This window comes from Prunus mume, linkage group LG2 (genome assembly GCF_029339155.1).
Source record: "Prunus mume cultivar Tortuosa linkage group LG2, ASM2933915v1, whole genome shotgun sequence".
In the NCBI taxonomy this organism is placed as follows: Eukaryota; Viridiplantae; Streptophyta; class Magnoliopsida; order Rosales; family Rosaceae; genus Prunus; species Prunus mume.
This window is the reverse complement of record NC_142699.1, coordinates 17,747,316-17,768,314: the sequence shown is the minus strand read 5'-3', so window position 1 is coordinate 17,768,314 and position 20,999 is coordinate 17,747,316. Positions and strand designations below refer to the sequence as shown.

General features: G+C 36.5%; 3 protein-coding genes and 1 pseudogene across 9 annotated transcripts; all 4 read left to right on the top strand.

The window, feature by feature from the left end:
* Positions 1-5,441: 5,441 nt before the first annotated feature.
* Positions 5,442-8,457, top strand: LOC103341529 (lipid phosphate phosphatase 2-like). 7 transcript variants are annotated; one of them, XM_089044594.1, is made up of 9 exons: positions 5,442-5,624; positions 5,974-6,056; positions 6,451-6,672; positions 6,877-6,964; positions 7,076-7,185; positions 7,493-7,583; positions 7,703-7,891; positions 7,973-8,032; positions 8,114-8,457. In XM_089044594.1, the coding sequence occupies exons 3-9, from the start codon at positions 6,523-6,525 to the stop codon at positions 8,320-8,322; spliced, it is 897 nt and encodes a 298-aa protein (XP_088900720.1). In that variant the 5' UTR covers positions 5,442-5,624; positions 5,974-6,056; positions 6,451-6,522; the 3' UTR covers positions 8,323-8,457. The 7 variants fall into 7 exon arrangements, with proteins under 7 accessions (XP_088900720.1, XP_008243294.2, XP_008243290.2 ...); XM_008245072.3 differs by having other exon boundaries at positions 5,454-5,624; positions 5,974-6,052; XM_008245068.3 differs by having other exon boundaries at positions 5,485-5,624; positions 5,974-6,052; positions 6,448-6,672.
* Positions 8,458-12,846: 4,389 nt separating this feature from the next.
* On the top strand, positions 12,847-14,985 carry LOC103341530 (lipid phosphate phosphatase 2-like). Its single transcript, XM_089046850.1, is given in 8 exon segments — positions 12,847-12,976; positions 12,978-13,067; positions 13,186-13,273; positions 13,383-13,492; positions 13,617-13,710; positions 13,929-14,117; positions 14,213-14,272; positions 14,488-14,985. Coding segments are annotated over 8 exon segments (975 nt in total). The 5' UTR covers positions 12,847-12,850; the 3' UTR covers positions 14,706-14,985.
* A 1,658-nt stretch (positions 14,986-16,643) lies between these two features.
* LOC103341662 (uncharacterized) lies at positions 16,644-17,201 on the top strand (annotated as a pseudogene).
* Positions 17,202-20,295: 3,094 nt separating this feature from the next.
* LOC103341531 (uncharacterized) lies at positions 20,296-20,966 on the top strand. The gene has a single exon (XM_008245074.2). It carries the CDS (start codon positions 20,390-20,392, stop codon positions 20,804-20,806), a length of 417 nt encoding a protein of 138 aa, XP_008243296.2. The 5' UTR covers positions 20,296-20,389; the 3' UTR covers positions 20,807-20,966.
* Positions 20,967-20,999: the final 33 nt, after the last annotated feature.

Here is a 20,999-nt window from a genome sequence, read left to right as displayed (position 1 = left end):
CAAAATCTAAATCATACAAAAAGATTTTGGTGACTTTACCATCCATGGGTAAATCTAAGCAAAGCAAGAGGCCTTGTTGGTCTACGAAAGGCTCTCGAAAACGTCTGGTCCATAGTCCACACTGATTGAATATTCACCCCTATTATAAAATATTAAGCAAGAAAGAATATTCACCCTACAATTCTACTCCAAAGCTTTAGCTTATAGCCTTTAACAAAGCAAGAAGAGGGACCCACCCATTAAACTGTTGTTTGATGACCTAACCCATGACGTGTCAAGTTAGAGCAATACACACACTATAGTGATCTTATTTTACGTGCTTAAACAAATACTTTTAACTGCTTGAATTACAAACTCTGCCGTAATATTTGATTTGCGATTAAGAGAGAAAAAATACAATATGAATTTTAGTATAGCTGCTGAATTGTTGGCAGTCTTCTAATTTCAGCTGACGTTGTCTCCAATAAACAATACAATAAATGTGACATATATATATTTATATAATGAGGGGTAATGTGGCGCATCGCACCGCTCTACAGCTCATGTATAAGACTAGCATCTTAATTTATTATTGGGTTTATTATTACAAGATGGCAACAAGTTTTCTATTATGAAAATGAAGGTAATATAGCACGATTGGAACTCTTATTGTGGGCTCCTGCTACGACATTGCTTGTAGTACAAATATATTAAAAATATCACATTCCTTCGACCATCTTGACTCATTTATTAGTGGCAGACTCACTAAATGCGAGATCGTACGGTAGAAAAGCACTGAATTATTAATTTATGTGAATAGTATAACCAAAATTATATTGGAAAAATTAGGTATGGGTCCACCCTCATTCTCCAATTGTTTTTCTTTCTTTTTTAAAAATTTAAAATTAAAAAGAATAATGAGCAGTTGTGTTTTATAAAAATAGAAGTTATTATCTTAACCTCATTTAATTAATAATTTTATTTCTTACTGTTTGAATTAACAAAGAGTTTTTTGGTATTTTGAATGTTTCATCATTTTCTACATTTTGTTTTAGATATATATAGATAAAACAAAAGAGATAAAATAGTAAAATATTCAAAACACTAAATATTCTTAATTAATATAAATATTAAGAATTGAAATTATTAATTAATTAAAAATAATATAATAAATTCACATTTTTTTTCTTCATATTATATATTTAGATTATACGAGTTAAGCTAAAGTTGGAGGGTAGATGATCTCCCAAACGGCATAGGACGACCACGTATGCAACATTCAGAATGAAACCACCTAATCATGCTTTGTTTTTTGCCCTTTTAGATTTAAACTAATTGCTGAAGGATAAGATAGCTGCTACACTAATAATTTAGGTATTGACGCAGAAAAAGTCATTGATATGTTGCTAACTGACATGAAATGAAAGTTATTCGTCCCAATTCGCATGCTCTTATTGAAAAAGATAACAAATTCAATTCCCTTTGGCGTCTAGGGGCAAACTTATCTCGAATATTGCTTACCTAAATATTGCATATCGTTCTTGAGCCAAACTTTTAAATAAGCTCGTAATTTCTAAAAGCAATTCCACTCATGACTTGTAAAATTATTATTCATCTGTTAACTTTTTTGCCAAGGTTGTGATGTGACGGCAAATTCATTGGAATAAATAAATAAATAAAGAAGATGTGCTGGCATACACCGCATTTACACGATGAAATGACGCAGTAATTCATTGCTTGAAGGTACAAAATTATCAATGAATTAAAAAAGATTAAAACTCTTGCTGAAAATCAGGATTTCATACGCGCAGACGCAGATACCAATGGGGATCTTGCAGTGGTCTCTTAGGAAGTGGTATGTCCATCAGAAATGGTGCAAGATGGGTTTGCTAATCCTACGAGCCGGTTACGTGATAAGGACAACAAGGCCCAAAGGATGAGCATAAACAACGGTGCTATCAGTTTTTTTTTTTGACAATGAAGATACTTTAAACTTATTATAATGTACCAGTAGTGAATGTTTGAATATCGGTGCGAGAGGGCACACTACTTTAACCAACTAACCTAACTTATATTTATGTGTCCAATTTGCACTTTACATCTTGTATTTGATACAGTGTCACTTAATATGACGTAAATGTAAAAAAAGGAAGGAAACCTCTAGAAAAAGCATGAGAAAAGAAAACGTGTAGGCTGTGCTGAAAAAATGGTGTACAAGAGATGGATTAGAGTGAAGGGTAGGGTTTTGGTTCAATGATCCAACAGTAGGGACTTTAAGGGACACATAATCTCCAATCGTGGGAGATTGGGGACCACTTTAGGAAACAGCTCCAGTGCTCAACAGCCTGAGCAGCAGCATACTGCGGCAAAGCATTATTCTGGTATTTTCTGTATTTCTAATTTCTGAAGACCGAGATGTCGTCAAAGCTTACAAAAGAGCCACCTCGATTTCCAACTTGCCTTCTTTCCTTTCCTTTCCTTTCCTTACACTTGCCAGCAGCAAGCAACCTCAACTTTCAGTCTCCGCGCAGAATTTTTAAGAGGCGCATTGACGTAATGCTGATCATGACGACGCTAATTCTTTTACCCCTAAACCCCATTTGCGTCGCAGGCTTTATTTTATTCCTATAAAATGGATTGGGCCAGCCTCTCTGATGTGAAAAGGCCCAAATTCTATCTGGTCCTCGATCATTTTGGCCCATAGAAAGGATAAACCTAACTGGGCTGAGCCTCGATGAAAACGATTTGGCCCAAACAGTTTGATTTCTCTCTCCCTCGCTCTCTGCATAAAATCCTTTTTGTACGTTAGGTTGTAGTTGTCTAATCTCCATTTGGTTCTCAAATTGTGAACCAAATTTTGCAGCAAATCCCATCGGCTGCAAGTGGAGCTGGAGAGTGGGTGGGTGGACCAAGCTATGATCTAGATATTTGACTCTCACTTAAGCAGGACAAAGAAAATATTCCTAGTTAGTATATAGAGTATACTTAGCTACCATTCTTTGAACTGGAGATGAAGATGATACTGATAATAATGATGGATGAAAATGTGCACACGTGGAATCCTTAAGTTTAACAACCGTGTAATTATTGGAGGATTAGAAAAAAGAAATTAGTTGTGACTCGTGACTCTTCATTCTCCAAATTATGGAGTATGGTTGGAGTTGAATTTTTTTAGAGAGCTCCTAAAGTAGTTTCCTTATATTTTTAGCTAAATTTTAGCTAAGAAATAGAGAGCCTCCACAATCATGATCTCTATTTTTTAGTTAAATTTTAGCTAAAAACATATAAAAGTTATTTTAAGAGCTTTCTATAAAATTTAAACTTCAATCATGCTCTCTAGTTTAGGGAGTCATAAATGTTATAACTCTTTTTTTATTGGTCCATCTCTATTAAAAAATAAAATAAAAAATAGTTAGCATTAAATAAAGGTTTGAAATACTCATTAAATAAAGCAGCATTAAATTATAGGGAGCCACTAGGAGTCCTTTCTCTCTCCTCAGATTTAGGAGCTCATAGAGGTCTCCCTATTTTAGGAGGTGGATAGGGAGTATGGTTAGAGTTGTATTTTTACAATTCCTCCTTAAAATTTATCTAAGGAGGTGGTTTAGAGAGCCCATTGTGGATGCTCTTACTGGTTCCCTATAATATAATTTAATGTTGCTTTGTTTTATGCATAGTTTAAAATAACTTTTGTGTGTTTTTGGCTAAATTTTAACTAGAAAATAAAGAGCATAATTATAAATACTCTAATATTTTTATTTATTTTTGGAGTTTGAGGGTTGAGATAAGTAGGATGATGAGTTGGTGGCAGTCGGTGTCAATGCTGGTAAGTGTCATTTTAATTTGGTTCTTTACCTTAATCATTATAGATGTTGGAAATTGGAATTGATGTTTTTTAATTGCAATGGTTGTATTGGTGAAAATATTTTCTTCTAATTGTTCTTTTATTTAAGTGGTAGTTACGTAAGAAGAGAGATATAGAAAATAGACTATCAAACGGAGATAGTAAGTAATTTCCCCTTCTTAATATCTAACCCTGTAACCCAAGTCATAATCCACAACTACGGCTCCATTTTTATTTGTATGTGTACAGTTTAATTTGCATGCAGATTGATGAAGCAGAACTTGTAAGTTGTGAGGTTGTCTGCCACTAAATGAAGGAACGCAGCTACGAAAAATAGATGTGCGATCTATTTTAAACTATATTGTACGCAGCCAGCCAGTCTAAACTCCACAAGCTTGAGGCTACAGTCAAATTGATGAACAAATTATGAAACAGACAATAGAGGACATTCAAGAAATGAAATCAATGACGAAGAAGAAGCCAAAATAATGAGAATAACAATAAAACGACAATTTTTTTGGTCTGATAATAATGAAACGACTTGGGAATTCAAAAGTGTCGGCATTGTTGTAGTCAAGAAACTCATTAGGTCTTGTTTGGTGGGTTCAACTGGATCGGATATGAGTCCTAGTTATTTTTTAATGGACTTAAATATGTCTCGGACCAGATATGAGCTTTGAATCGAAATCTCAAATATGAAGTAAGGACCATGAAGAATTTTTTTATTTTTTTTATTTGAATTTTCTCTTTGTTTTATAAATTTATTTTCTAATGTCCAGTTCAGTCTGGTGTTGCACCAAGCAGTGGATATGATTCCTGAATGTATAGTATGGTCCCAACCTATCAAATCCAAGAATTGAAGTCTAGTCCTATCGTGTCTAGTCTTGGTCATGAAATGGGGCCTTATTAGAAGAAACACTTTGTAAAACGAGGATAATATTATTTTGTTATTCTGGTTAATCATTACATGTTATGTATAATAACTTTTTTATGTGACAATCTGTGATTGGTTGAAGATGGCAAACAGTGCTCTCTCTATTTCATACAAGTTCTTCTGAAAAGACCTCATAAAGTCAGAACTAGATATGTAAAAAAACTAAAAGGATTTGTACTTTTATTATTTTGAAAAACAAAGGAATAAAAGCTGCTTTTTTTTTAAAAAAATTGTTTGCATATTACAACCAAGCATGTCATCTAGTAGTCATCAATCTTAATCTGGGACCTAGTTGCATGAGCATATGAGAAGACAAAATTGTCCCACATGATTGTTGTGAATGACAAATCATCCCGCCAACTGAACGTAACCGTCGTACCAACTTCCCTCCGCCGGATTAAAGGCCATGTTACGCACAGCTGTCATCCACGATTCTCTCTGTATAATTATTCATCAAAACGACGGCGTAACATTCCAAGCAAAACCAACCATCACATTCCTACGCGGGGCCCCACACGGCTAAATGCCCTCATGCAGCCAAACAGAAGAGCAGCTTCTTCTGACCAGCCTCTAGGCCCTGTAAAAGTCAACAGATCGGACGGCAGCGGAGTGATCAGTTTGAAGACTTGACCCCGCCTCTAAACACAGAAACAAGGACGAGGTCATTACCTTATCCTCCAACCTCGTTCATATTCTCACAATTTTTAGTTTTTAGGACTCTCTCTCTCTCTACAACCTCCAACATTGTTGTTAACGTTGATCCAACAAATCTTAACCGTCCGCGGCGCCAACCCCATTTTATAATTCAAAATTTTGATTATAATTGGCATTTGGCAAAGCAAGAAGAAATTTTTGGCACTGCCACTGGTGGGTTTGAATTCCCCATTTCAAATTTTCCTGCGAAGCACCCTCATATTTTGTAGCTTAAAAAATTCGAAAGTCTTCGTTTTTTTAATGGTAAAACAGAGACCAAGTTGCTGACACGTCCTTTCCCACTTTTGTTTTTTCAATTTTGATTCATTGCCTCATTATAACCATACCTCACTGCTTTGAATTCAATTCACTACTTTTGCTCTTTTTCTTTTTCCTGTTTGTGATAAGGTTATGCTTCTCTTCTTTCTTTTTGGGTTGTGAATTGTTGTCTTATATATCCTGCATCACTCTCTGTTGTACATGTCTGGTTTTTGTGTTTGAAACTTGACAACCGTACGTGCAGGTTTCTGGGTTTGTTCATTATGGCTTGGAGGAATCTGGGATCCCTTTGTTCTTTTTGGAATTTCCGGAGTATCTTTCGGGTTGGTAAATATTTTTGTTGCTTTTTTTGTTTATATTTGTTTATTGCATTGGGCTAGCGACTACCAAATTATAATTTGAATTTACACTGTCATCACTCTCATGCCCCTTTTGGCAGATTTTTACTTTATTTAGTATTGGTTATTATTATTATTAAAATTATTAACAAGTGTTACTCTTTTGGAATTATGTTCTGCAAAGAAGGGAAAAGAATAAAAAAAAAAAAGCATTTGGAACTGGAAGTTGTACACTTCTTTGCAGTTGCTCTTTTTCTTCATCTGTGAATGTAGTTTTAGAAATATCGTTCTCCAAATCAATATTGCCTCTTTGCCAAGGCAATCTTTATTGAGAAGTATTTTTAGTGGACCAAATGAAGTCATCAGTTTGTTTGTTCTAGCAGAGCAGAACCACAGAAATTGAACTGGGAACTCACACAATCAAATCTCATGGAGCTGCACTTGCAAAGAATCACATGCATGATTGGCTTATACTGCTGCTTCTTGCAGTTATAGAGGTCATCTTGTTCATCATTCAACCATTCCACCGTTTTGTGGGAAAGGATATGATGACCGACCTTAGATATCCCATGAAAGGGAACACAGTGCCTGTGTGGGCTGTCCCTGTAAGTTTTCCCCTTTTTATTTTAGTCCTACTTCCATTTTCGAAGAAAGAACTTCTGCTTTAAGATCCTATGCCAATCATTTTACAATGATAATTTTTTCTTATTTTCTGTCTGAGCATTGTTTCATTTAGTTGTATGTATATTTGATAGCTGCGAGTATATAGTGCTATGGTTAATGAGATTGATTCTTCTATTGATGCTCAGATGTATGCAGTTTTGTTGCCTATTGCCGTTTTTGTTTTGTTCTATGCACGTAGGAAAGATGTCTATGATCTGCACCACAGCACTTTAGGTAATCCAATTGTATTTTGGTCTTTCCTTTAATTTTTATTCAACTTGAAACCCTTTTATTTACTAATGTCTCTATGCATTAATTTGGTTATATATCTATCTACTAGAGCAGGCCTCTTATTTGCTGTGCTGATTACTGGGGTTGTCACGGATGCAATCAAAAATGCAGTTGGCCGGCCTCGACCAGATTTCTTTTGGCGTTGCTTTCCTGATGGAAAAGATGTATGTTCCATTGGTTCCAAATCCTTGTTAGCATTAAATCCGGGAGTTCATTTTCTTTAGATAAATCCACATTAGACTGGGGGTTTTGGCATCAACTTTTTCTGTTTCTTTGCCTGTTGACTAATGCTACTAATTGACCTTTCAAGAGATCTAAAGTAAAGGAGGTTAGAGTTTTGGCCACCTAATCGTATGTTAGGAAGCTGTTGTGTGATGTTGGGCACAAACATAACACTCAAAATTTGTCATTTATATATGGGAATATGAGTTGTGTCGATTTTGATCTTTATCTATTTTTCACTACTGGTAGGTTTATGATAAGTGGGGAGGTGTACTGTGCCATGGTAAGGATAGTGACATAAAGGAAGGACATAAGAGTTTCCCAAGTGGTCATGCTTCATGTAAGAAATGCTTCCTGCACCATTATACACTGTTTCATTCAATTCGGATCCTTTTACTTCTACAAAAGGCAGCCTATAATAAATCCATTAATCTGATACAGTTTAGCATTGCTCTGCAGGGTCCTTTGCAGGTTTAGGCTTTCTCTCATTGTACTTATGTGGAAAGATTAAAGCATTTGATCGGAAAGGGCACGTGGCAAAATTGTGCATTGTCTTCCTTCCTCTACTTGCTGCATCTCTTGTTGGCATTTCTAGAGTAGATGACTATTGGCATCATTGGCAGGACGTGTTTGCCGGAGGCCTTTTAGGTCTGTTCATTCGCGATCTCTTTTCTCTAATACTTTAATTGTAAGAATGTTAGAGCTTTATACATGGTTCATTTTTTGCAGGACTTGTTGTGGCTGCATTTTGTTACCGGCAATTCTTCCCTTCTCCTTTTAATGATGAAGGTTGCATAATTTTTCCTCCTTGCATTTCTTTTAGAACTGAATTAGATAGTTCAGTTTTCCTAAATATTCTTTTGAATTCAGGATGGGGTCCTTATGCATATTTCAAAGCATTGGAGGAGACACGGGGCAATACACATGCGGCCAGTCCTGTAAATGCACTCAGTGTGCAGGTGATGGGGGCTCAGAATGTGAATGAACGACGTGGGCAAAATGGGGATCCATTTGCAGCAGTCTCCGCAGACCGCTATACAAGCATTAGGCTGGATGAAATAGTATCAGGGGAGAAGTGATATCTTTTGTAAATGTTGTTGCTTTGTTTAGGTCCGCGTATTGCTTGCTTGGAATATGTAGATACCAGTTGAAAGACAAACAGTGTAGACTAGAAGTTAGTTTTAGCACCATATACAGAGCTTAGTTTGATATTACTAGTTCTGTGAATCCATTCATGCATGCTTTATATTTCTTGGAACCACAAAATGAAGCCACACTTGCACAATGCCTGGTTGTGGAGTTCTGGTTGGCCTGACATTACTTCCTTGGATCAAACTATGCAATTTTTTTTATTATGAAGAACGGTACAATGTCACGTAATGTAAAATGAAAATATAAAGAATAGAGTAGAGTACGGTATCTGGGAAGTGATCTGTAGTCTCTACGGGACTGAGTACCGCCTGTTTGAGTTAACTACTACTGGGATAGGCAGATTATTAGTAACAGTGATGGAAGAAAACATCAGCTGTAAACTTGTAATAATTATATTAATAATGAGACATGCTAATCTGCTAATCCTTGGACCTTTAACCATGCTAGTTAAATGCTAGTTAAAGTTTAGTTGACATGCCCTGATTAGGTCTCCATTATTCAACATTATAGTTGCTTTCTGAGCTGTTCACCCACTGCCAATTAAACATTTCCATATGAACATGGACCGATCCAATTTCTTGGTTTCTTCCATCCATTTATTTATCAAATACCAACCAATTATGAGGCTCCATATTGCCAGTAGCTTCTCTTGTTATTTAATTTAAGCTTTAATCTAATCTTGTTTATCTTCTAATCCACAAATGGTCTGTTGCCACCTACTCTGTTCCTTTACCTGTGTAAAATAGTAAAGGTAAAGTACAAAGATGATTGAACAAGAAAAGAATATGGATTTTGGAGATGTATAGATATATAAAGAGATTGTTGACAAAGACTTGGCAACAAAATATGTGAAGCAAGCAAGAGAGTGAATGATAATTCAAAATTCAAGGGACAATTTAAGCACCGAAAAGAGCTCATCTTCACTTGAAAAACACATTGCTTTTTGCACGTTTCAATCCCATTTGGGTTGCGAGAGGGTCAAAGGAGTTTTATTGCCTCCCTCTGGCTAGTGGCCTACGACCAATCTTTCATCTTTTTAAAATTATGTTTTCATGTTTTGTATTGTACATCACACAACCCTTTTAAAGGGCAAAGAGCAAATTTAAAAAAGAGTTTTTCTATTTAAACCCTATACTTTTCTTTGTTCACTTAAATACTTTTTATCTTTTTATTTTTATTTTTTAATGATAAGCGATCTAATACAAGAAGTTTGAACTCGTATCAAGGGCAAAGGAAAATCCTTGGTCACCAGTTACAATCATAGTATAGTACATCAGAAATAAAATCAGGAGGTTTCTCGAATCAGTATAGAGAACCCCCGATATGCAAAGCAAAATGAGCTAAACGATGAGCCACACCATGGGTAAAACCTTCTCCAGTGACCTGTGTCAGCAAGCTCTTGGTATCCTCACACCACTGGTCCTATGACAGACCTATCTATGAAGTGACTTCGAAGTGATGTAACGATCTGGAGAGTATCACTTTCAAAGACAACATTTTGAAAACCCCTTTCCATCTCCAATATTGTACCTGTTCTTGTAGCCAAAGCCTCCACTTGTGACGCAAAGAAAACATTAGTCAATTTAATTGCACAAACCACCACAAATTTGCCGGTGGAGTCTCTCACAACCACACCGACGCTGCCCTCCGTGGTCCCTGGCTTCCAAGCACCATCCACATTTATTTTAAGAGTGTTATCATGTGGTGGCTACCACATTTGTTTTATTTGACCCTGCCCACTTTGAGACCCCAAACAATTATTAACCCGCAAAAAATCTTGTAGCCTCAAAGATGCATGCAAGCTGACTTGTTCAGGCCTACTTATCTTATTATTCCATAGTAATCCATTGTGTGCTTCCCAAATTGCCCAACCCTCCATGAGAAAATTTGCAAAGTCATGACATCTTACTACTTAACCTAATGCATCTACACACACCCCACCATTCTTCATATTAAGTTTTAGAAAAATACAAACTCTTCTACACCCTATTGCCATATTACTCTTCTCTTCCAATCCAAAAAACTACTACACTCTCATCTTCTCTTCACAAACACTAATCTCATCTTTGAATATCCATGATCTAATAAAGCCACAATATAGTTCACATGTACGAGGAAAAAGAAACTTGAGTAAAGGACGATGAGCAGGATCAACAACCTAAACAAAGAATAAATAAGTATGTCAATGATGTGTCCATTAGCAGACTTTAACCTTTTAAAACATTTATGTTACTAGACTTTTTTTTTATGTCATTGCAGTGTCCATTACCATTAAGACAATTACAGCCATCTGAGGGGATGCCATAACAACAAACTTGAAAAAAAAATTGTGAAATTTTGGGAAGGTAGTGGATTTTCTTAAAAATTGTGAAATTTTGAATTAGAAGTTTGGGTGAACAAAGAGAAGTACGAGATTTAAATATAAAAACTCTTTTAAAAAGTCTCAAGCAACCAAAAGAAAAAAAGTTTTATAAAAATTTCGGGTTAGGTCAAGTGGCGAGGGAGGGTGAATACTTACGAAAAGAATGCCTTAGCTCGAAATGGAAATTAAAAAAGAAAAGATTTATCAATAAATTAAATCCCATGTTAAAAAATGTTAAAAAAATGCCTTAGCCCTAGGTGAAGTCCTTTCCGTGGTAGATTTGCACACTTAGAACAACTATCAAGGTAGGAGCAAACTAGAGTTGATCCCAGATGAACCCCCTCTGATAGTTAAGTTAGAAATAGTAGAAAAAGTGGAGAGAATGGATGTAGGGTTTTCAAGGTGATAATATTTATTATCTTTGTCCAGAGATAGGTGGAGGGTATTTATAAAGGGAGAATGAGAGACAAAGATATTAAAGGATATATTTTCCTCTCCCCTTCCTTTGATGTGAGTTACATTAAATGCCCCGTTTCTGATTGCCATGCTTATTTGATTGGGATCAAGTAAGCGGCATGAGATGAGAGGTGCATTAACTGATCTCTTTCCATCGCCAAGCTGTTGATCAAATTAATGGAGTGATTGATTCGACAGGAGGTCTGACTATGTCTGCCCATCATCAATGCGCTTCTGGCCCTACGACACCACCATAGTCGGGTTGGTATTTTGGGTGCCTGAGCGCCACCTCGCCTTTGGTCTCGTCAAGTTCCAACTAGGAGGCTCTCCACCGATCTTCGGGGGTATCGAGTCTGATTGGGTCGGTGTATATGTAACCCGGCCCACCTACCGCTACTCGGCGTTCTGCAATTGGTTCGGCTCAAAGCAATAGTATAGGCCATTAACAAATACTTTAGAAACCGCGTCATTTTTCGTTTTGCCGGTAATATTTGAATCCCCAACTACTTTGTAGTAGAAGAGATGTTAATGAATTGCAAATTATGAGGCTATATTCACGCCTAAGCATGCTATTATTTGTTTATTCTTTTCTTTTCTTTCTCATAAATAAGAAGTAATTTACAATGAATTGTGCATTACTTTTGATCGCTTTAAATTTAGATTTATGTCACCATCCGCCGTCCAGCCAGCAATCAGCAAAGCAAACAAGCCGCGTTTTGTCTCTTTTAGTGAGTGACAAAATATAAAACCCCAAATAAATTCCAAATTTACTTCTTCATTTCTTCTTCCTACTCCTCTGTATCTCTGCTGTAGGGAGTCGGTGATCCACTGCACTGTGCACCCAACCAAATTGACAACTCCGTTGTTATTTTTTCCGCTTCACGCGGCTTTCCATTTCAGCCCCTCTGTTTTCGCTCTTCTTCACCAAAATCCACTCCCCTGCCACCTTAAAATCGAACCCAAAACCTGCCCGCTCTCTCTCTCTCTCTCTCTCAGAGACTCACTCGATCATACGAAATTTACACGTATGTCTCTCTCTCTTTTGGTTTTGTAAATTTTTATGCACAATGTATGCTTTCGTTAAGAATTGTTCATTTTGTTTTTTTACTCTGCATGTATGGAATTCGATGTTTATGTATGTGCATCTTATTGTAGTTTATTTTTACTTTCGTTTTCTGCGTTTTCCCCCAATGTTGGGTTTAAGCCTCCGTTTAAATTAAGGAAAATAAAAGAAATTGGAAAAACTCAAATCGACCGAGCCGAAATGTTGAGTTACATTATATTTGTGCGAGCGTTTCTTTTCCTCTTCTTCACCTCTGCATAAATTTTATTGTTTTATTCATTTCTATGTCGTATCAATATATTCTTGTGCGGATGAACCTGAGGCCATGAGATTGAGTTTTCCCTTGATTTGAATTGCCAAGTGAGATTAAGAGTACATGTTTCAGTGAGTGGGCACAGTTACAGGATATCTACATAAATTTGTACACTTTTCTAATTTGTTACTGTAATATTGCCGACTCCTTCTTTCCCTCTTTTTGTTGTTGTTATTTTGAGTGTTTTTATGCTCCAATTTCCACCATCATTTCCATCAACTTTCAGTGGTTTTATTCTTTCCTTTTCCTGTTAGTCAAAAAATGCCAGAAATTCAGTTGGGTTCTCACACTGTAAGATCTCATGGAGTAAAGGTATTGAGGATTCATATGCATGACTGGCTGATTCTACTGGTTCTTGCGGCGACAGATCTGGGTTTGAACTTGATCAGAACCTTTTCACCGCTTTGTTGGAGAGGACATGATGACAGACCTGAAATACCCATTGAAAGACAATACAGTTCCCTTCTGGGGTGTTCCAGTACGTTTTGGTTTTGAGAAAACAATATCATGCTGAGAAAATTTGCAGAAATCTGAATATTGCATGAGTCTCACTTTTGTATAGATGAGGCAAAAACCTTACTTTTCACTTCTAACAGATAATTGCAGTACTGTTGCCACTTGCTGTCATTCTTGTTTACTACTTAATTCGAAAGGATGTCTATGATCTGCACCACGCCATTTTAGGTAATTTTCTCCCTTTTTTGTTTGTTATTTTTCGTGATTCTTGCATTGGTGAATGGTGTTTGCATGTTGTAGTATTTCAATAACACTTCCATTGTCTATGCTCATTCAGGCCTTCTATTTTCCATCTTTATAACCGCTGTTTTAACTGATGCAATCAAAGATGGTGTTGGTCGACCTCGTCCAGACTTCTTTTGGCGTTGTTTCCCTGATGGCAAAGGGGTGGGCCTTCTAGTGCATAGAATTCTTATATATTTTGATCTTTTCTTGACATAAACTTGGCATTTTTCAGATCTTGGTCATGCTCACTTATACATACATTGACATACAATTGATCCATGTCCAGGTGTTTGATCCAATCACAAAGAATGTCATGTGTACTGGAAGCAAGAGTGTCATTAAGGAAGGACACAAAAGCTTCCCCAGCGGGCATACTTCATGTAAGCAGTTTGATATTTCTGGAAAAATGTACATCGAAGGATTAGAGATTAGGGATGTGCTTAATGTCCTCTAAGGGAGATGTGTATGCTGACTATCTATTTTCTTTAGTTTATCTGCATATGTTTGACTTTGTATTGTTTTCTCATTTGCACTTTATCTTGATTTATCTGTAAAACCAGAAATTAGCCCAAATGTAAATCTGGTTGTCAACACGCAGGGTCCTTTGCAGGTCTTGGTTTCATTGCATGGTATCTATCAGGGAAAGTTAGGGTGTTTGATCGTAGGGGACATGTTGCAAAGCTCTGTATTGTCCTTCTACCATTACTTCTTGCGGCAATGGTAGCAGTTTCTCGAGTTGATGACTATTGGCATCATTGGCAAGATGTTTTTGCAGGCGGGCTTATAGGTACCTTGTCCGCTTATGGCATCATTGGCATGATTTTTTGAGAAAAACAAAAATGTTTGTCAAGTTTTTCATTCTTTCTTATATATTTTGTGCAGGAATCACCATTGCTTCATTTTGTTACCTGCAATTCTTTCCACCTCCGTATGACACAGACGGTATGTACCTAAGAGTTCCTTTCTTAATGTTATCACTATATAGCTTCCCTTTCATTTTGTGTAACTCTGTGTTTTCATAGCTAAGGTTTTCTATTTCTACATAGTCCGTGAGTGTTTTTTTTATCTTTCAATGAAACTAAGTTAAATTTCTGTGCATTTTAATAGTCCACGGACATTGTTCTCAAGATTGTTTTCTGTTTACGTTGGATGGGCAGGTTGGGGACCTCATGCGTACTTTCAGATGCTGGCAGAGTCTCAAAATCGCGATGAGGCCTTGTCTCCCAATGCCAATAGTCTCAGTGTGCAGCAAACAGAGCTTGAGAGTATATACATCCAGTCTCAGCATGGTGTTGAAACATCACGAGGCTATAGTGGAGACACAAACCCCATTCTGAATGGGCGGGAAAGTGGGAGACACTTGAGTGTAGGCTGACTGTAGAGAAGAATAGAGTTAGTGATCAGGTGTTCATATTTTAGGATTGACGCCGTGTGAATTTCATACACAGATCTCAGAATGCAGATGAAATTTGGACCATCCTTTTTTTCTTAAGTTTGATTAATTGATTTATTTTGTAGGTGTTTTGAGGAGTTCATATTACATTGCTTCTGTTCCCTTTTCTTTTATACTGGTATATGGCTGGCTATGATCTTATATTTTGAAGTGACATGTATTATGTATAGCTATGTTTGAATGATATTATTCTTTTCTAGAAGCAGCCACGTTCAAAATTAAATGAAATTAATCCTCAGGGTTCAGTCAAAGAAGAAGAAACCGAAGACAGAACAGAACCCAGGATTTCCTTCATCAACACTCCCTGGTGCCCACCAGCCGCTTTTCGCATTTCACATTTCCAGAATTTTGGGTTGGTCAATAAGCAAACCTCAGGGTCCTAAAGCTGGGCCCGTGCCAACACGGTGACACAAGTGTGCACGTCCAGAAGCATGGTGGCTGTGGCCCAATGCCTGGTTGAATGGACAGGCCATCTTCTGAAGAAGACGCTGAATGAAGGAAGAATCTTCCCATTTCGATTTGTTTTAACATTTACATTTGGAGGTTCAATTTAAAAGTAAAACAAATGGGCCCCATAATTCTCTCTTTTAAATTGACACAATCAAATTAAACGATAGAAAAAAGTTTGATTTAAAAATAGGTATATGATTTTCCCACTCCCCTTTTCTTTACTTATATTCCCTTTTACTTTTTAGTCAATTTTGTTATTTCTCTTTCATATTTTATCCTTATCCTACATTAATTTCTTTTTACTTCAATTTTATATTAGTTTTTTTTTTCTTTATACTTCATTTTCCAACTTGCACTTCATTTTCAGTATTTTTTTTTCCTTTAATTGAGTAAGAGATTAAGTTTTTTTCCCCTTTAATACTGGGAGTGTAAGTTGGAAAATTAAGTATAAAGAAAAAGAAATAATATAAAAGTGAAATAAGAAAGAAATTAATGTAGGGTAAGGATAGAATAGGAAAGAGAAAGAACAAAATTGATTAAAAAAATATTAAAAAGCAAAAGGGAGTGTAAGTGGAGAAATCAGCTCCCTAAAAATAAAACAACAGAAAAAAGAAAAGAAAAAAAAAAAAGGACCAACAAGATAATATGTACGTACTTTTAAACTAGAATTCACACAACTCTGCAACTGTTTATCATCAAGCACCTTAAGAATGGAAAATACTCCCCTTGTACCATGTAAGTAGGACGAGTTCACGCACTTCTATCAATATAACAGTTAACATGTGTGCATAAGTTTTCGTTTTTGTGAATTATTTTTGCATATGTGTCAAACTTTAATTCGCAGGAAAGAAGAGTATTGCCTCATAGGGAAAAAGATAAGTTGTATCCCTTAAGAATTATTGTGACATAATTGATGTTTTTTATTTTCCCTTGCACGTAGGCAGCTGAAGAATATTGAATAATATGAACTATGAATTAATTTCTTCTGTATAGTATGAACTATGAATGACATTTAGATTTGGATAGATAGCACAAAAAGTTGGTTTGGTGATGGACTAATGATCACCTAATTTCCCAGCAATTAAGCACCTTGTTGTTGGTATGTACGGAAGAGTGCTATTCAAGTCAGAGTTGGAGCATTAGGCCCTAAATTATGGATTTGGACTTAGTAATCAATTTAAGCATGAGAATACATCGATAGCATATAATAATATACCATGAATTGGATTTAGTAAAAGCGTACTTAATCAAATTTATTATTCAATTTGCTACAACATTAGCCTCTTTGCCTGGTCAGACAGACAATATTGACCAAGTACACTTGAAAACTCACTCGTCTCTCATATTCAACGCCACCCCCATTTTGACCTAGCACATTTCCTCTCCTCCTATATAAACCCCCCTTACCTCCTCTCTTCTCACACTTGTCTCAAAACTCAAAACATCTTTTCTTAATTTGAAGCCATTTCTTGACCTAATAAAAAAACAAAGATGGAGATTGCTCCCGTTGCATACTACGACAACTTGAAGAGGTACTGGAGAAGGAGAAGGTACCAGAGGCTCAATGGTGACTCCAAGAAGAAGATGAGGGTCACAAGGCTTGGCGGAGTCAAAACTACCAGAAGGATTTGGAAGCTCAGAAGCGCCATGCCAAAGCTCAGGCTGATGAAGTTTGTCTCCCCACTTAAGCTCTTGACAAAGTTCCACGATGCTTACGTTGACATGATGTATAGGATGGCCGGCAACGCTGCGAGTGTCGGAAGGATTTCGGGGAAGAAGGTTGCGAAAGCTCAAGACCAGATTTCAATTGCTTCTTGTGGGAGGAAGTTGATGGTAGATTGGTTTTGGAAATATACAAGAGATTGGCTGCTTCTCGCCAATTATTGATTGATTATTGAAGCAAAATCAGCTTCTCCAAATATTTGTGTAATCAAATTCTTTTATAATTTTATTTCCATTGATTTATCAGATTGGCTCTAGCGCTGTTTCTTCATTCTCTGAAGTAGTAGCTCACGGGGCATGTTGTAACTAAAAAGTTTGGAACTGTACAAATTTCGAGCACTCGAGTCAATCAGTTATTGAAATTTTTCGTATGCCACTATAATTTTTATGTTTTCATAATTTAATTACGTTTTTGGGGATAGTTTTGTGATTAAAGTCAATATTAAGGTATTGACCAAAAAAAGTCAATATCAATGTATGTAATAAGCCTCCTCCTCTCCTATATGTATAAACCATCTAGAAGAAAATCTTTAACCATGCGGTTTGCCCGTGTGAGTCAAAAAACATGTACAAAGCGAATGCATGCAGACGCAGTTGAGTAAACATCTGATGGTCAGAATCGGTGGTCGATTCTGTCGGCCAAGAAGTGGGACCTTCTCAGACGAAAAAATAAAATTTGGTCTATACGCCTGAGGCCCGTGATGTGGTGTTCTTTTGGCCCGACTGACAAAATAACAGGTCCATCTTGAATTAATTTTCAGTCAAGTGTTGGGCTAATAATTTATTTCCAATTTTGCCCATACTTAGCTCACTCTTTTCACAATTCCATCCAAATTGTCAAAAACACTCAATAAGAATGTACAATTAATTGTCTCATGTAATTTTCCTAGTGGTTTTGCCAACTTTAGTAATCTTGTCATAGTCAATCAAGAATGTAACGATTAATCGGCTCATGAATTGCTTCAAAGCCAAGTGGTTTTGCCCTTTAGTAATCGTTACAAAGCCAATATTCACATCATCGGGATTAAGATTTACAGTATAGTTGCAGAATATGTGTTGTATTGAAGAATCTTTTTAGATGCTTTTATGATGATCCCAAATGCAAATAGGAAAGCCTGGATGGTTGGAAACAAAACCTAGATTATCTGTCGAGTCCTTACTTAGTTAGAGATTTTGGTTCCTTATTATGTTAGGATTTTAGTTACTTGTCGAAGCCAATCATTTTCTAAAGTGATATAATTTATTTTAATTTCCGTGAATTAATCTTCAATTTTCTTGTAATTTAGATCTCCACATTGCTATTTTGCGCCACAGATGTGTAGGTGGGTTTGTGACTCATTTAGTTTGGTAAAAGTGACCCTACATTATATGCCAATCTTTGTACTTGGTGGAGGAGATGAAGCTGGAGATACTAGTTGAGTCAAAAGAAGGGTTTGTGAGTGCAAAGGAAGTGGAGAAAAGGTGTAATATTGATGGATGAGAAAATCTGAGATAGCTCAACAAAGCCACACGTGCTATTCTACTTTGTTTTTGGTATCAGAATTGTGAAAACAAATGTGCTTGCGTTTTGGGCTTGAAATTTAAGTGCTCTCCTCCCTCATCTGTGATGGAAGGGCAAAGATGAGAAAGGGATATGTTTAAGTCCCGTGCATTCTTTGGATGTATACCCTGCTAGTAATATTCTGACTTATGGAATTCTTGCTCGACGATTCTCTTACGCAAACAAAGCGAGAATTTGGGTGAGAATATCTCCCAAGAAGTTCTTTTTGCCTCGACGACTTTAACTATTTATCTCAAGTTTATAAAGATTGTTCGGTTGCGAATGTTGATGTTGAATTAAAATTTGTGTTTTTAAGCGTCTCTTTACCCAAAACTATATTTTTGTTGCACTATACATCTAGATAATCCTAGCCCGCCGCCGATCTATTGAACTACATTTCGTGGAAGGTTGCCGCATCGACCGTTGACTGACAACTCGATTCTAAGCTTACTATAAATCGATACCAAAGGTTGATGTTCGCAGAGCTTTCAATGTACCTTGCGTGAAGCTCACAGGATTCCTGATTTGAACGCGCGGCTTGATCTTGCTTGCTTTCACGAGGATTCTGCGTTTTGCCTTACTTCATGGGCTAGAGACTTGCACGTGAAATTTGTTGAGGTTTTGTGTGTGTTTGCCTATTCTTGTGCTCACCTTATCTATTGCCGTTGCTTCAGTGTTTTGAAGGTTTTTTGAGATCGTGATCATTTTGAGTTTTTGTTTTTGATTATTTTTTGGTTGTTTTTTTAGTGTCTTTCCCCCTGCTCGTTTCTCGTATTTATAGTAAATTGCCTGCTTTTCTCAGTAGGGTGATTTGTGTTTATGTTATTTGCCATATTTCCCTTTTCCTCTTCTTCTTTGATGATAGGCTCTCGTGCTCACATGGATGTGTTCTACTATGTTATTCTCTTTCCCAAGGGTTTCACGCCTTGTGTTTTACCGTGACTTTGCTGGTTAGTTTGATTCCTTTTTAGACAGCTGGGACTGTTTCACTCTGGTTGTAAATCTCCTTAAAAGAATTACCTTCTCACAATTGGACTGCTTCGAATATCATATATAAGGTGATTTAATCTTGACTCGTTTGAATCAAGTTGAACCTTGCAAACTTCTTGCCCAACTATGAGGGGGAGTTGTTGTGAGTCCATGATTACTTAGTTGACTTTTTGGTATCCTTACTATGTAGGATTGTTTATTTCCATTTATCTATTCATATTAGGCGCCCAAATAATTGAGATTTTTTCCTATTATAAGTTTTATATTTCTTTTTTCTATTGTAATTTAATACAATATTTCCTGAAAATTTTATTAATTCACACATTTCTTTGTACGGTTGTATAAAATACCTCAAGAATATTGGAGAAGAATAATAAATGAAAATTTTTTCCCATATGCCTACTTTGTTTGATATAGTCTTTATTCTCCAGGTCCAGACCAAATATATAAACCCAAGTGTAATGTTTTTTATTTTGTTAACTAAATTAAGTATAGATACCCTACCTACACTAGTATTTGTTCTTGGTATATGGAAATGTGTTGCGTATTTGTTAATGTTTTATACGTTTTTTTGTTTGTTTTTGTGACAGCATATTATACCATGGATTGGAATTCGTTTAAGAATACTTGATCAAACTTAATTATTCAATCATTAAGAAACTAGCCTCATATTTGCAGTCAGACAGACAATATTGACCAAGTACTAATCTCTCTCACATATCCTCTGATTCTCATTCCCGGAATAAACCATAAGACCAAGCCTTCATTCATTGGGCAACCATTTTGACTTCGCTTCCAAATTCTTCTCCTCCTCTTATATATACCCTCTCTCTCACTTCTTCTCTACACACACTTCTCTCAATCAAAACTCAAAAACACACAGTACTAGTAGAAATCAATTGAAATGGAGATTCTTCCGACCACGCACTACGACAACTTGAAGAGGTATTGGAGAAGGAGAAAGTACCAAAGGCTGAATGGTGACACCAAGAAGAAGATGAGAGTCACAAGGCTTGGCGGAGCCAATGGCACCAAAACTACCAGACGGGTTTGGAAGCTCAGAAGCGCCATACCAAAGCTCAGACTGATGAAGTTTCTCTCCCCAATTAAGCTCTTGGCAAAGTTCCACGATGCTTACGTTGACATGATGTATCGGATTGCCGGCAACGCTGCGAGTGTAGGAAGGGTTTCGGGGAAGAAGGTTGCGAAAGCTCAAGACCAGATTTCAATGGCTTCTTGTGGGGAGGAAGTTGATGGTAGATTGGTTTTGGAGATTTACAAGAGATTGGCTGCTTCTCGCCAATTATTAATTGAGAATTGAAGCACAAGCAACTTCAAATAATTGTGTGACGAATATATATGCAGTTTCAATTTCAGTGTTACCATAGTTAATCACTCGATGTTGCAGCTACAAAGTTTGGAATTGTAAAATTTTTGTACTCATGTGATACATATATTCAAGTACTTTTAAGTGATTGAAATTTTTGGTATGTGCCTACCCATGATTTTTATAT